The 16914-nt window shown below is 38.8% G+C and overlaps 1 protein-coding gene across 9 annotated transcripts in view; it reads left to right on the plus strand.

The window, feature by feature from the left end:
• Positions 1 to 1361: 1361 nt before the first annotated feature.
• The window catches only part of POLG2 (DNA polymerase gamma 2, accessory subunit), a 39793-nt gene continuing 24240 nt past the window's right edge, over positions 1362 to 16914 (plus strand). For 4 of the 9 annotated variants that reach the window (XR_013354763.1, XM_077853770.1, XM_077853771.1 and 1 more), the window contains exons 1-7: positions 1362 to 2040; positions 6451 to 6577; positions 6700 to 6805; positions 7598 to 7771; positions 13315 to 13455; positions 15378 to 15458; positions 16429 to 16529. Coding sequence is in view for 8 of the 9 variants with exons in the window: in XM_077853770.1 (XP_077709896.1) it covers positions 1479 to 2040; positions 6451 to 6577; positions 6700 to 6805; positions 7598 to 7771; positions 13315 to 13455; positions 15378 to 15458; positions 16429 to 16529 (1292 nt within the window). In the remaining variant the exon portion in view is untranslated. The remainder of the gene's footprint in view (positions 2041 to 6450; positions 6578 to 6699; positions 6806 to 7597; positions 7772 to 13314; positions 13456 to 15377; positions 15459 to 16428; positions 16530 to 16914) is intronic. The other 5 variants (XM_077853773.1, XM_077853775.1, XM_077853774.1 and 2 more) reach the window with 3 other exon arrangements.

Consider the following 16914-nt stretch of genomic DNA (forward strand, 5'->3'; position numbering starts at 1 on the left):
TATCTCTAAAATGTAAAATCTTACTAGAGTTTGCTTGGGGTTGGGGGACAGGGGAAGTGGTATTTTTAGGACTAATACATTGAAAACTGATTCAGCCTCTAGTGACTGAAAAGTTTTCAATAGCATGGTTAGTCAAATTCATTATGACTTTTAACTTATAAGAAGCTTTTGGGGTAGGTTGGAGTATTTATTACATATTTTACTGTTTAATGTCTAACGGCCTTTTAATTTGTAAACACTTACTGAAATGATTGTGGGGCTGTGGAAAACATTTACCTATTTACCTTTGAAGTAAGTTTTAAGACAGTCCACTTTTTAGCATGTGTGTTGTGTCCAGCCTGTGGTTGTCTGAACTAATAAATGTGATTTTTCTCCCCATTCTCGCTTTTATTTATTTGTGTATAGGCCTCTTCCCTGGTGTGTTTCCTGATTGGAAAACACGATGATAGAGTCCAGCTTTTAATAGAATTTAAGTAGAGCTTTAAATAGAAATTTTTAACAAAATTGTTTCCCACCAATACTGAATTTTTTTAAAAAGTTTCTGCACGTGTGCTTTTTCTGAGCCTGTCTTGCAACATACACGTGTAATGATAAATTTTAACTATGTCTGCTAGGCTGCATCTTCCTTTCTTTAACTGTCCTTTGTTACTTTAGTAGAATCCAGTAGCTTGTTCTCTCATCTGCGATAATCTTTAATGGTTACCCTAACTACACTTTAAGGGAAGCTAGAAGTAAGAATCCTGGGCTTTGGGAACAACAGTTTTCTCTTGTGGGCTGTGCCACTTTTGCACTATTTGGGCAATTCCTGAGGGCTCCAAGTGTGGGAAGGAAAAGAGATCGTAAGTGCCTGTTCAGGTAATCCTGGATCTGTCTTAATCACGTTTTGAATGTTTTGAAGGACTTGTAGAAAGGTTCTCTGGTAGAGAGCTTGTCTTTAGAGCTATCAGTATGCCTCCACGTTCACCTGGAGGGCTGGGTTCCTCTCAAAATGTTCGGGGGGGGGGGGGTGCAGGCAGCACTGACCGAACTACCCCCCACTATGGAAAGCCCATCCCCGTTCGCCGCCACACCTCCATCACTCCTGTGAGCAGAACCATAGCAGCAGCGTTTACAGAGAACTAAGGCCTGGGTCTCTGAACCAACATGAAGGGTGGAGAACGCCGAAGTGAAGCAAAAACGACTCCTAGTACACAGCGTGATGATAAAAAGTAGGGGAGGATGACCTCTGCGGGTGCTAAAGACGGGAGGGGCCGGGCTTAATGGAGGCAAGAAACGATAGGGGGTCTGCGTCGGCCCTAGCGACTTGGCCGGGCCCCCGCGGCTTCAGCCGCAGCGCCGTGACGCGCTTCCGTGGGCGTGGCCGGCTGCGCTCACGCTCACTTCCGTCGCGCCTGCGCCGTTGGCCGCCAGCCTCACGTTTGCGGCGGTTTGCCGGGATGAACCAGCTAAGAGGAGACCGCTGTTGAAGCCCGCGGACGATGCGTTCTGGTGCGGCGGTCAGGGCCTGCCGGAAAGTCTGCAGGTGCCTGTTGTCTGGGTTTGGGGGTCGAGTGGACGGAGGGCCGCCCGAGCTGTCGGTGGAAGGGAGCGGCTCCCTCGGAGTGCCCCTGAGGTCGCACGCAGAGCCGCCCGGGGGGAGCGAGCCGCCCGAAGCCCCCGAGTCCGGTGAGGGGAGCCAGGAGCTGGTAGAGATCTGTCGGAGAAGGCATTTCTTCAGCGGCAGCAAGCGGCAGCTTAGCCAACATTCTCTTCTGAACGGGTGCCACTCCGGCTTTGGCCCCTTGGGCATAGAGTTGCGGAAGAACCTGGCAGCAGAATGGTGGTCCTCGGTGGTGGTGGTCAGGGAGCAGGTCTTCCCGGTGGATGCCCTCCATCACGAGCCTGGCCCTACGCTGCCCGGGGACAGTGCCTTCAGGTTAGTTTCAGCAGAAACTCTACGTGAAATCTTGCAAGACAAAGAGCTGAGTAAGGAACAGCTAGTAGCATTTCTTGAGAACTTATTAAAAACTTCTGGGAAACTACGGGAGAACCTTCTTCACGGTATGCTACAAAATTCATGCTTTTCATGCTTCAAAATTGATGGGGTGGAAAGGCAGTCTTGGAGATTTCGCGATTTGCAACTGGCCCTATATTCACGTGGAAAGGCAATTATCGGGTCTCCTCTTTGAAGTAGTTGGGTATATTGATAGTGTTTCTACCGGGGAGAAAACTGGCCTATGGAATAGTTACAGTTTCTTAAACTATCTGGCTGAAAGACCAGGTGATGCTCTCAATTTTATGGGGCAACCCTAGAGTTCAATTGAGCAGCCCTAGAATTAGCGGTAAATTAAGTCCCTTGAATCATTTGTTCGTCATTACCAAAGTGTTTGTAAATACTTCCACAGTTATTCTTTAATTTTACACACAACAGACTTATCAAGAGCTCGTTTTTCTGGAGCAAAATAAATCGGCCTTTCCCAGTTTTTCCTACAGAAAACCGATCTACACTGTTTGAAGAGCCCTTTAAGTGGTATTTGAGTTGACTAAAAAATAATAGGACTAATCAAGCTTTGTAACTGATTCTTGAGTAAACACACAGAAATTTCTGGGGTATCATTTGCCTCTAAAGTTTATTTTGTAATCTCTGCCCTCAACGTGGGCCTGGAACTCACAACCCTGAGATCAAGAGCTGCTTGCTGTATCTGGCTGAGCCAGCCAGGCGCCCCCACCATTTATTTGCCTTTAGTCAAATAGAACATGATTGCAGAGATTTGGGGGGGGGGTGGGGATTCAAGTTCTTTACAAGACAGACTTGCTGCCACAGCATCTCATCTTTGCAAAATGCCATCCTTACTATATTTTAACTAAGTGGCACTACCAAGTAATTTATCCAATGTCCATGGTTCTCTGAAAATTAGTACCCACATTATAGCTTTTTAAAGACTTCCTTAATAAGATACAGCAAACTAAAGCAAACTGGTGAATATTTGTGAGTTTTGATTTGTACTACTTTAATTATTCCATAATGTCTGTATTTTGGGCAAGTTAAATCACTGCTTGTTACCATGTCTAAAGCAAATCAATCTTTTCCCTATTAGGAAGATGAAATTTAGCTTGCTTAGATATCCATTCATCAAAACATCTATTGATACACCAGACATTTTCTTTCCTTTCAGAAATGTTAAAACCACTTATTTTGCAGAATCCTTTAGTTGACTATAGTGTTTTTAGCTTAGAGTTACCCAATTTGCGACTTTTTCCTATTCCCAGACTCCTTGCTCTTTTTTTTTCATGCCTGAACTACTTTGGTAGCCTCTACTTATGAATAGTTGTTTAAAAATCTTAGTCATTATATTTCCAGATATTGTTATTGCTCCATTCTCTCCTGTCCTTCTAAGATTTTTTTTTTTTAATTTTTATTTATTTATGATAGTCACAGAGAGAGAAAGAGAGGCAGAGACACAGGCAGAGAGAGAAGCAGGCTCCATGCACTGGGAGCCCGACGTGGGAATCGATCCTGGGTCTCCAGGATCGCGCCCTGGGCCAAAGGCAGGCGCCAAACTGCTGCGCCACCCAGGGATCCCCTCTCCTGTCCTTCTGTGACAAATTACATATGTTAGATCTTTCACTCATCTTGTCATCAACTTTTTTTTTTAATTTTTTAACTTTTTTTATTTTTATTATTTTTTTTTGTCATCAACTTTCTTGAACACAATCACATTTTTCCTAAAGTCTGCATCTAATAACTCAGATATTTCTGTTTCTACTGTTTGTTTTTCTCTGGACCTTTGGTCCTTTGGACTTTACTCCTGATATTCTGTGTAATTTGTGTATAAATTGTAGAGGTAAATTGAGCTTCTAGGTGATGTTTCCTTCTTTCTGGGAGGAATTACTTTGCTTTTGGCAGGCAGCCAGAGTGGGAGCATATCTTTTTTAAAAAATATATTTATTTTTTTGAGAGCGCACACACAAACGGGGAGGGGCAGAAGGAAAAAGACAAGCAAACTCCCTGATGATCTGGGAGCCAGATTCAGGATTTGATCCCAGGACTCTGAGATTGTGACCTGAGCTGAAGTCAGACACTTAACTGACTGAGCCACCCAGGTGCCCCATAGAGTGGGAGCATATTTTCTTAATACAATCTGGGATTAAATTTATTGGAGATTAGTCTTCAGTATTTTCATCGCTTCTACAAGTGTAGCCCTTGAGTGTCCCTAGTGAAAGACTGGGGTGTTTACCAGAGCCGCCCCTCCTTGAGGAGCTAGGAACTACAATTTTTGTACTTCCCAGTCCCCTAAGATGTCAGGAAGCTTTGCTCAGCATTTTCAACTTCTCAGCTCTGCTACTTGAGAATTAGAAAAAGAGACACTAAATGTTGGGTTCACCTCTCTGCTCCTCCCTTCTCTCCATGTTTTGGACCTTCAAGTCCTCACTGCCTTGATAGCTTAGTCTCTAAGCAGGTGTTTTTTTAAGTTTCTTGACCAGCTTTTCTTATCTTTCTGATCTATACTTACTACCAGAAGTGGAAATCTCAAGTAACTTAAACACAGTGCTGTCATTTAGTGGGATATAATTCAAGTTCATAAAGAACTAAGATTTATTCCAAATAGAAATATTGGAATTATAATTCTGAAGCTATTTCATATGTTATAGGATAAAGCAAATAGATGAATAATGTTATTAGGAACCAAGATTTTTCACTATAAGAAAAAAAGAGATATAAAAATAAGATAAGGATAAACTTTGTAATGTTAAATTTGAATCAGCAATGTCAGTATGACCTCATATTTTAAAAAATATTATTTCTTAACTTTCTTCATTGAAAGGGCCTAGAAGTAATGACAGTCAATAGCAGTGAACACACTTAGTACACAGTTTTTGATTTCTAAAATGAACCAGTGCTTGGAGAAATGTCTCATCCCAGGTCTGGGGCATGGAAGTACAAGGTGAGTTTGGGACATTTTATGGTGCTAGAAAGCAAAGAATTACTTGAAGACTAGCTGGGTCATGTCAAAAGGACGCAGATGCTGGCTTGAAGAAGACTCCCACTGGCTAAATTTGAGACAGACTGAATATTAAATATTAATGGTAATGGATCTTAACACGTTAAAAAAAATTATAGTGTCAATCAAAAAACTAAATAGTTGAGCTGCTGGTAGGGGAAGGAGGTGGAGAAAGTTTATATTTTTACAGAAACTACATAATAAATGTAGAAGAAACACAGAAAAATCACCGTTTTATGATTTTGTAATGTCCAGTATAATAATTGATTCAAGCAGGAACATCAGTGGATTCTAAAATGTTTGATGGAAGATTGTTGAGCAGGATATTGTTGGGGAATGGATATTTGCTACCTAACCAGGTAATCAAATTTGATTTCATTAATATGAGATAATTTGATATTGTATTCTTCCTGTTAAAATACAAGAAGACATATACATCAACTATGTAGTATTTATTTCTGCTAAAAATGATTTACCCAAATCAATGAAACAATCAGCTAAATCTTGACTGTGACTGGTCTGGACTCAGAAGTCCATTTCAGGGACGCCTGGGTGGCTCATCGGTTGAGCATCTGCCTTTGGCTCGGGGCATGATCTGGGTTGGGGGATTGAGTCCCGCATCAGGCTCCCTGCGAGGAGCCTGCTTCTCCATCTGTCTATCTCTCTACCTCTCTCTGTGTCTCTCATGAGTAAATAAATAAATAAAATCTTTTTAAAAAGCCAATATTTCATTAAAAACAAAGTTAGAAAAGGAAGGAGTAAGGGGAAATGTTCCAGGTTAAAAGAGATTAAAAAGGCCCAATCAAAATGCAGAGCAGGAGGCTTAATTAGGGAAAAAGAGAATAGCAATAAATGGCATTTTGAGTGACAATTGGAGAAAATAGAATATTGACCATATGGTAGATGAAATTATGGTATTATGATTAGTTTTATGGTATAATAATGATATACAGAGAATAATTTTAGACACATACTGAAATGTTTTGGGATAAACAAGAAAATGGCAGAGTGTTGACAATTGGTGAATCTAGCTGAAGAGTTTATTGTGTTTATTTACACTGTTATACTATCAACTTTCTCATAGATTTGAAAAATTAAGAAGTTGGAGGGAGGGCAGCCCGGGTGGCTCAGCGGTTTAGTGCTGCCTTCAGCCCAGGGCATGATCCTGGAGACCTGGGATCAAGTCCCATGTTGAGCTCCCTTCATGGAGCCTGCTTCTCTCTCTGCGTGTGTCTCTGCCTCTCTCTCTCTCTTTCTCTCTGTCTCAAATAAATAAATAAATAAATAAATAAAATCTTAAAAAAAAAAGAAGTTGGGGGGAAACTCAGTAGTAATCAATATCTGCCTTAATAGTTCCATGCTACTTGTACTGCTGTGTTAGTGTTATTATTAATTTGTTTATAAACTGACCCTTATGACTTGGGTATATAGAATAGATTTATACAATGACAAATTTATCTTTTGACAGGTGCTTTGGAGCACTATGTTAGTTGCCTGGATCTGGTAAACAAGAGGCTACCTTACGGCCTTGCTCAGATTGGAGTATGTTTTCATCCTGTTTCTGATACTAAGCAGACACCTGATGGTGTTAAAAGGTACAAAAATTGGCAGATAACTTGATCTCGTATTTAAGTAATCAAGAACCAGTCACTTTCACTTTGGGATAGGTTATGTAATCTTCAACTAAGTAACAATCTGATCTTTCTGATATCCAAAGAATCGGTGAGAAGACTGAGGCTTCACTGGTTTGGTTTACTTCAGCAAGAACTGCAGGCCAGTGGCTTGATTTCTGGTTACGTCATCGACTCCTGTGGTGGAGAAAGGTACCCTTAACTTAATAATAGGTAAAATGTCTTAGTGTGACAGAGATAATACTTTCTATAATAAAATGAAATTTTATTTGATGTGATTATTTTTTTTGTAAGAGGCAGTTCTAACAAATCAGTTAACACACATAAAAGCCTCTTTGTAATGATTTTCATTGTTTCATATAAAAAGTTACTTTAGTAAAGATAATCTGTTGATGTCACTCTGCTCAGAAGCTTTTGTTGATAAGCCTTTGCATTTGAGGTACCCTCACCTGGCATTCCTGGCTGGTGTGGAGTTTGACCCTTGCACACCCTTACAGCTTCAGCTTTTGCTCCCTGCCTCCACAAACTCTGTATATTTATCAAAATGGTTCTGTGACTTATCATCAAGTATTAGTACATGCTGAAGAGGAAAGAGTAGGCATTTGTGGCTCACCATTGTCTTACCTTTCTCCCAATTCTTAAAATCCCCAAATGCCCACTTCAACTAAGTGGAATAATTACAAATAATCACACTCTTCTTAGAGGACAGTAATGATGAGTATACACTTTCCTCTCTGTCCTATTTAGTTTATGGTCACCTTCCACTCTTTTTAACTGACCACAAAAAGGCTAGATCACACCAACAGTTTTTCTCTGTAGGTCTTTCAGACTAAAAACAGTATTTTTAGCAATATATTCACTCATATTTAACTGAACTTCATAATTTTTATTTGGGACCTAACCAGTTTCATTGAGTTGCCGCATAAAAAGTCTTTGGCAACTTTTTAACTTTTATTTTAATAAACTAATAAACTTTCTTTCCAGTTTGCCGTGAGTCCATCTAACTTCAGCAGCAGCGATTGTCAGGATGAAGAGGGACGAAAAGGAAACCAGCTTTACTACAATTTCCCCTGGGGAAAGGAGCCAATAGAGACCCTATGGAATCTAGGAGACCATGAACTTTTACACATGTATCCTGGAAATGAGTCTCAATTACACGTATGTTTTGCTTTGAGCTCCTGTATATCCTTTACCCAGATTCTCTGATCATTTATGAAACCATTTGAGAAAAAGTTGCAAACACGGAGCCCCATGACCTCTTAAAAGTGCAGTCTGTATTTTTGAGGTGCAAGGACACTCACCTACATAACCACAACACAGCCGTCAAAATCGAGAATGTACTAATAATCCATTATTATCATCTAATTATGTAATCCTTCAGATGTGACCAATTATCCTAATAAGGCCCTTTGATAGGTCCAGTATCCAATTTAGGATTTCATGCAGTTGTCCTGTCTCTTTAGTCTCCTTCAACTGAACAATTCCTTTTGGTCTTTCATGACTTTGGCATTTTTTTTTTATAAGATTTTATTTGTAACTAATCTCTACACCCAATATGAGGCTCAGACTTATAACCCTGAATTGAAGAGTCACATGCTCTACGGACTGACCCAGCCAGACATCCTATGACCTTGACATTTTTAAAGGATAGAGGCTTTTGTAGTTACTTTGTAGAGTGTCCCTCAGTTTGAGTTTCTTCCGTATTTCCTTGTGACTTATGTATTTTTTTTCCTAAGAATACCACAGAAAGCTGCTGTTGTCTTCTCAGTGCATCATATCACAAGGCATATGATACTAAATTTGTTACTGGTGATGTTAACTTTTATCTTCTGGTTATGATAGTGCTGCCAGGTTTCTCCAACATAAAGCTGACAGATATTTTGTACTTATTAATTAGTGAGTAATTAATAAGTCTCTTGTGGGCAGATACATTTTGACCTACCAGTTGCAGCATACATTGCTGATTCTTGTGCAAATCAGTGATTATTATGAGAGTTGCCAAATGGGGTCATTTTTAAAATTATTATTAATTTTATTTTATTTTTTTAAGATGTATTTATTTATTCATGGAGACAGAGAAAGAAAGGCAGAGACGTAGGCAGAGGGAGAAGCAGGCTCTTTGCAGGAGCCCAATGCAGGACTGGAATCCTGGAATCCCTGGAATCCCTGGAACCTGGATCCTGGGATCGCGACCTGAGCTGAAGGCAGCCACCCAACTGCTGAGCCCCAGGCAGGTGTCCCACTTCATTATTTCTTTTGAATTTATTTATCAACAAATAAATATGGAATACTATGGGGTCAAGTTTTTTCCTCCTCTCTTTCTGTGTGCCCACAGATTCCTGTTTTTCTCAAAAGGTTATAATCTGTTACTAGCATTCTTTATTTTGATGCTAAAATTGTCCTGGACTTGGCCAGTGTCCTTTTGACATATCTCCTTCATTGTCTGAGTACTTCCTTACTTTTTGTAGCAACAAACTGTCCCAGGATCATCTTGTTTCTTGGCCTAGCTGTGGAATCAGCCATTTCTCTAAGGAACCTTAGTTCTTATTGGAGGAAAATGTATTTAAGATCTTAGATTTGAGGGGGATCCCTGGGTGGCTCAGCGGTTTAGTGCCAGCCTTCAACCCAGGATGTGATCCTGGAGTCCCAGTTTCCAATCCCCACATTAGGCTCCCTGCATGGAGCCTGCTTCTCTCTCTGCACCTCTTTGTGTGTGTGTGTGTGTGTGTGTGTGTGTGTGTGTGTGTGTGTGTGTGTGTTTCCCATGAATAAATAAATCTTTAAATTAAAAAAAAAATCTTAGATTTTGGGACACCTGGGTGGCTCAGTGGTTGAGCATCTGCCTTTCACTTAGACCATGATCCTGGGGTCCTAGGATCAAATTCCTCATCAGACTCCTCGCAGGGAGCATACTTCTCCCCCGCCTGTGTCTCTGCCTCTCTTTCTCCCTGTCTCTCTCTCTCTGTGTATGTGTCTCTCATGAATAAATAAATAAAATCTTTAAAAAAATAAAAATCTTGAGATTTTGCTACTAGGTGTTCTTGTACATGGGTATCATTGCTTCTGAGCCCTAACTGGACACAGCTAGGAAATCTTTGGAGGCAATTATGTTACATATATGTTTACATACTGAGTTCTGTAATTGTGTTTATATTTACCTATTATTAAAAACTAGGAGTTCATACCATTCTTCAAGTTCTAGTCTACTGCCACAGGGTTTATTCTAGCTTTTTCTCTTTCCAAATTTACAATTCTTTCCTGTGACAGTGAGAAACCTGGCTCCCAGTATCCTCAGTGTATTGGTTTTTCATTTCTTATATGTAACCAAACTCCCTACCATTCTTACACAAAGATCAGCCCTGATACACCCTTTGTCCCACCCACCAGACACTCTAGATAAGTGTTTGAACCAGGGGGAGGAAGGAAGAAAGACTAATTAGAGAACTTGACTTGGACATTCTGCTGCCCCCTCTCTTTATAGCCCCCCTCACTAGGTGCTCTGACCAGATCATAGAGAAGGGGGAATGTTAGAAAGCCTGGTCTTGAACCTCAGTATCCCCTTTACCAGTCCCACTGACCAAAAGTTTGGCTTTGGATCAACCCAGGTTGGATGTACTAGCCAGCTGACCAAAAACTCAGGCCTGACTAAAGGGAAGAAGTGCTTCATTTACTTCCTAAATAGAGTTTTCAAAAATTTAAATAGGTGATATAATTTTTTTAGAGGAGGAAGCTTGCCTTTTCATCCCACAGAGTACTGTGTAAATGGCTGTAATGTTTCTCAGGGTACCCCATGGATGCAAAGTTTTAGAAGCCCTGTGGATGTATAGAATTGTGGCTGAGTCCTCTTTACTGACCCATTCTTGAGCAATTCCAGATTTGAATGTTTAGAGTTTCTGACTGGCCACAGGTGGAGTTTTATGTGCTACTTGGTGACTAATAGAGCCTTAGTGAAAAAAAGGCACTTGAAACTTGAAAATGTAATAATGAAAACATAGTAGTTCTCACATAATTAGATTAATTTTAAAATATAAATAAGACCATGAAAAATTTTAAAGTTATTTATGAATATTTTCCCATTACCCCAACACCATCACATTTCATTTTGGGATATTCAGCTCATATGAAACTTGGTTATCATAGTCATTTTAGTTAAATAATCATTATCATAGTTAAAAGCCAATCAATCTTGTGACTAAGAATTTATTTTTTAAGCTCATTTATTTATTTTTAGTACTCTCTACACCCAGTGTGGGGTTTGAACTCAGGATGCAGCAATGAAGAATCCCACACTCTTCTCACTGAGTCAGCCAGGCACCCTAATCTTATGAGTAGGAATTTAAAGATGATCTCTTTGTCGTGACTGTTACTAGTCTCTTATTTTGTTCATTATTGTGGTAACTTTCACTATCTCAATGAAAAGCTTTATTTTGCAGTTTTACTCCATTTAGTTGTTGCTTTTCCATTTCCATAGTTCTCAAAATTGTTCATTAGTTGACCATGTTATAAAATAATAGAATTTCTGCCATTTAGTATACTTTTTTGAAAGACTTCTTAGGCTATTTTGTATTAGTTTTTAGTAAGTTTTACAGTTAATATCTAAATATATTCTTTATTTTTAGAGAATGGTGAAGCAGATCTGTAAAGTCTAAAGAACAGAGTTAGGATAGAAAGAAATTCATTCTGGATGGTATGAGAAATCAGATATTCTAGCTAAGAGAATTTGCCATTGGATACCTCAGCATCCTTGGATATCCAACATTGAAAGAATTAGAAAACAGTAGGGACACCTGGCTGGCTCAGTCTGTAGAGCATGCAACTCTTGATCTCAGAGTTGTGAGTTCAAGCCCCATGTTGGGTGTAGATATTACTTAAAAATAAAATCTTAAAAATAAAAAACAAACGCCTGAATGGCTCAGTGGTTGAGCACCTGCCTTCAGCTAGGGTCATGATCCTGGGGTCCTGGAATTGAGTCCCACATCAGGCTCCATGCAGGGAGCCTGCTTCTCCCTCTGCCTATGTCTCTGCCTCTCTGTCTCATGAATAAAAAAAAGTCTTTAAAAAAGTAAAATAAAGTCTTAATATTTCAATATTATTCAGGGTTTTTTTTTTTTTTTTATTCAGATGGCACCGCAGAAGCTTGCAGTGCCTCAGTGTTATATTAAATATCAGTTCTATAGGGAAGCCTGGGTGGCTCAGGAGTTTAGCACCTGCCTTCAGCCTAGGGCATGATCCCAGAGTCCTGGGATCAAGTCCCACATCAGGCTTCCTGCATGGAGCCTGCTTCTCCCTCTGCCTGTGTCTCTGTCTCTTTCTCTGTGTCTCTCATGAATTTAAAAAAAAAAAAAATCGGTTCTATAAATGTGTGAAAGACATCAAGTAATAAAGTTAGATAGAATCCCAGATTTCAGGAAATGTACTGCCTTTTTTAAAGTTTAAAATTAGTTAATTAACTTATAGTGTATTATTAGTTTCAGAGGTAGAGTTTAGTGATTCATCAATTGCACATAACACCCAGTGCTCATTACATCAAGTGCCATCCTTAATGCCCATCACCCAGTTACCGCCCCCCCATCCACCTCTCCTCCAGCAACCCTCAGTTTGTTTCTTATAGTTAAGAATCTCTTATGGTTTGTCTCACTCTCTGATAATGTCTTATTTTAGGTGTACTGCCTTTTGAGGACAAATTTACATTAATCTATAGTACTATAGGTCATTAAAATGGGTTTAAAATGCCAATACATATGTATTAATGAAGACTGGCTAATTAGTAGAAGCTGAGGATTAACGTTTTTTTTAAGTATTAGAGAATTACAGATGGCAGTGATAATGGTAAAAAAAAAAAAAAGAAAAATCAAAGTAGAACTGTTTATATGCAAAACCTGTTAAATTTTTAGAATTGACATTGAAAAAAATTCAACATGATTCTTCAGTTTGAAAGTCTCTTTATCAATCCCTGATTTATATCATACATTATGGTATATTTTACATTCTTAATTATAGCCTTAAAGTAAATACTCCAGATCTTTTTTTTTTTTTTAGATTTTATTTATTTATTCATGAGAGACACAGAGAGAGGCAGATACATAGACAGAGAGAGGAGAAGCAGGCTACATGCAGGGAGCCCAACGCAGGACTCAATCTCAGAATTCCGGGATCCTGCCCTGAGCCGAAGGCAGACACTCCACCACTGAGCCACCCAGGCATCCCTCCAAACCAGATTTTTAATAGATGTTTGCTTATTATAAAAACTACATTTCCAGAGACTATACTCCAAATTCCTATCCCTAAGCATACTAATTTTTTTCTCTAAGGGCCCTGCCAAACTTTATATAATATTATCATCTTTATTATAATACTTCCAGTGCCCACCTAGGGAGCATTGGAAAAATAGTGATAATAAGGTCCCACTCCTGTCCAGGTAGTTCAGAGTCTCTGAGAGTGGAGCCTAGGCATGAAACCTTTATGTTTTAAAATTCAAGGCAATTCTAATACTTCGCCAGTTGAGACTCACTGTTCTAAACCCTGATCTCCCCGAGAGCAGCGAACATGTCATAACCATCTTTGTGAGTCCAGTGCCTAGCATAGGCTTGGCCTGGAGTGGATGCTTTGTAAAATGAATTAGTAAGTTTGTGTTCTGATTCTGTAAATCTATAGTGAGATAGCTCTGCTAAATGATTATTTTTTTCTGCTTTTCTGTAAAGGGCCGAGATGGACGGAAAAATGTAGTTCCATATGTTTTATCTATTAATGGCAATCTAGACCGAGGTGTGCTGGCTTACCTCTATGATTCTTTCCAGCTAACGGAGAACTCCTTTACAAGAAAGAAGAATCTTCATAGAAAGGTGCTTTTAATATTTCAGAGATAAACTTGGGAAACTAAAAATATATGTTTTTCCTTCATATGTTAGTGTGCTTGGTTTTTAATCCAAACTGTGAATAATAAATTTCTTTTAATGCAAGTTATTTTACCATTTTTCAGTTTTAGAATCTGGCCGCAGGAGTAATAAGCATGTTCTCACAGAATAGAACAAGGCATTCCTATTGGGTAATCCCAGAGGCATTTCTGTTTGATCCTGTGAGACAGGTAGAGAGAGAACAATCTCTGATTCTTAGCCCCTGAGCCTTTTTCCCTTGGTGGCTTCCATTTGTATTAGAGTGTTGAATGGGAATATGTCAGACTAGAAGACTTGTAGTATTGACCTCTCTGCTTCTAGTCTGACCCCAAGTCACTAGATCACAGGAGCTATCTATGGGCCTGGGTCAACATTTTTATGGGCTCAAAATCAAGAGGGAAGAGGGATTGAAGCTATAGCAAAGAAAGTAAATGACTAATGGAGCAAGATTTTGGAAGAAACAGGGGTCAAGACAGAATCAGGAACACCAGTGGAGGGATTGGTCTTGAAAAGGAGTTATTTGAAAAACCAGGGAGGAGAGAAATGATGCTATAGATAATAAATAGGCTACCAGGGCTGGTTAGCCTTTGAAGGAAGTTTTCCTCATACCCTCTATTTTCTTAGAAAATTAGAAGGCAAGATTATTAGCTTAAAACATGGAGAAGTAGGGGTTTAAGTGGCAAGAATTTATTAATATTTCCCTTAAATGTGAAAGAGAGCTGCCCCAGATCAAAAGTTTCGACATGTTGAGTACTCAACTGGGATTGGAAACCTTGAGTTTGTAATACCACTTTAAATAACTGAATGATTTATTACACTGTGTTCATTTAGCCTGATATTCCTATAAAGAAAGTCACATTATAGAATTGTTCTAAGGCTTGGGATTTATAGGATATATAGCAAATGAGGGATCTTTTCTTTCTCTTATACCCTGTACCCAAACCATCAGCAAAAGCCATTTGATTCTGTCTTCAAAATATATCCTGAATTCGACCATTTCTTACCACTTCTCCTCCCTCCCCACTAGCACTGAGTGGCCCTTTTAAAAGGTACATGTTACTTTTTGTACTCAGAACATTCCACTAAGCTCCTCAGTTCATTTAGAGGAAAAGGCAAAGCCCCTAAAGTGTTTTTTACAAAACCCTTCTGACCTCCTCCTCCACCTGCACAGACCACTTGCTGTTTCTAGAACATGCCAGTGTCTTCCAGCTCAGAACTTTGTCATTTGTTCTCCCCTTTGCCTGAAATGCTCTTTTTCCAGGATCCACAACCACCTTTATAAAGACTTCACTCAAATGTCACCTCCGAGAGGTGACCCACCTTATTTAAAATTGCAAACAGCCTTCTCCAACCCAGCCCTTGCCAGCACTTCCTATCTTCTCCTCCCCCCACTTCTTTTTTAGTACTTCCCACATTCAAATATATTACTTACTTGTTTATTATCTATTATCCCTACCATTTGTCCCTAGTACCTAAAACAAGGAGCCATTCAAATGTTTGTTGAGTGGATGGATGAATAAGAAGAGTGGTAGGTTTTGGTAAGAGAAAGTTTAAATGATAAGCCCCACAGTTGGGGCTGGGTGGGGAAGGCAGTAATACCAGAAAGGGACATTTTGATTGAGGGAAAATGGAGTTGTCAGAAAACAAGAAAATATCAACTGAACTTATCTCTCCAGAACATTTAAGTGGAGAAATCAATGAGCAGCTTGATATAGCCAGCTGAATACATCATTACATGATTTTTTATGACCTCAGCTAGCTTCCATTTTCACACAAAATCTATTTTAGAATCTCCGTGTTTGTTAAAGTACTTGTGTTAGATTTAAACAAAATGTGCTGTCCTTTTTTTTTCCCTCTTTAAATTGCTTTAGGTACTTAAACTTCACCCTTGTTTAGCCCCTGTTAAGGTTGCTTTGGATGTGGGAAGAGGCCCAACAGTGGAACTAAGACAGGTGGGTAAATGAGTTTTAGTGTCATGATTTTAATTATAACCATTATTTCAAATAAATTAGTAGCTTGCCATTTAAATTTGTATTTTGATTAATTTGCTTTTTTAAAAATTTAAATAGCTGCGGATAAATAGTATGGCTTATTATAGATAATTTGAAATATATAAAAGAAGCTGCATACAGTTCAGTGGGTTTTGCTGTTAAAGTTAGGCTTAGTCATAGTTGCATTTTTCAAATGACTATGCATAGTTTTGGTAATTGAATATTTGTACAGATGTCTAGTGAATTATTTCTTGCCCACTTACATGTTTAATTAACACCTTTGATACTTCCTGGTATAAGCACAGGTTCCAGATCTATACCTTATTTTGGTTCTTCTAACCTGTCTGGTCTAATTAAACATTCTTGAGAAAAGCCAGGAGAGTGGTTTTAGTTTCTTTCCAGAAACCCCCTCAGCAGTCATGCTGGGTCCAGGTGACTCAGACCCACCCAGTACCTGAGTGAGGACACTAACAAGATTCACCCAGCTTCCTTCCTTGGGAAGGTGCGGATAGTGCACTCAGTGGAAGGGAAGGTAGTGATTTAATTTTAATTTCCACTTTTCCCCCTGGGGTTCTGGCCGCCTCCCCAAGATCCTTGTAGGTTTTTCTCTGACAGAATCTGTTTTGGTTTTGTTGATGTTTTGAATGGCAATGATGATGATAATTCTTGTATTTGTTATAAAATTTTCTCTTAGGGAAGATTTGCATTTAGTATTCAGCTTTGAGGTGCTGGATTTCTTCATTTTCAGTGGAAGTATGCAATTTACAAGTGTACAGTATATGAATTGTAAACAATATTGCCACATTGGTAAAAGAATTTATGCCCCATTTTAAGGACTGAAAAAAGTGGTTTGTGGTTTCACAAAAACAGGGTAATCATTCTAGCTACTTTTACTTCCTTCATATTTGAATTGTGTATATTTTTTCCTCAGGTTTGTCAAGGGTTATTTAATGAATTACTAGAAAATGGTATTTCTGTGTGGCCTGGTTATATGGAAACTGTGCAGTCCTCATTGGAACAACTTTATTCAAAGTAAGAATTGTCTTTCTTGTCACTAAGATATGTGATCAGAGTTTTTGATCTTTAGGAGTAACGGAAATTTCTTCTAAATACTCTTTAGGAGTAACGGAAATTTCTTCTAAATACTCTTCTAAGTATATATATATATTTTATATATATATATGTAAAATACAGTCTAAAATTATTCCTAACTTTCCCGTTTACAGAACCAAGAGTAACGGAAATTTCTTCTAAATACTCTTCTAAGTGTATATATATATATATTTTATATATATATATGTAAAATACAGTCTAAAATTATTCCTAACTTTCCCGTTTACAGAACCATATGCCTCTAGTTAATTGCTACAGCAGGGAACAATATTCATTAGTATATCTAAGTACATATTATATGCAA

Source organism: Canis aureus, chromosome 16 (assembly GCF_053574225.1).
Source record: "Canis aureus isolate CA01 chromosome 16, VMU_Caureus_v.1.0, whole genome shotgun sequence".
Classification (NCBI taxonomy): Eukaryota; Metazoa; Chordata; class Mammalia; order Carnivora; family Canidae; genus Canis; species Canis aureus.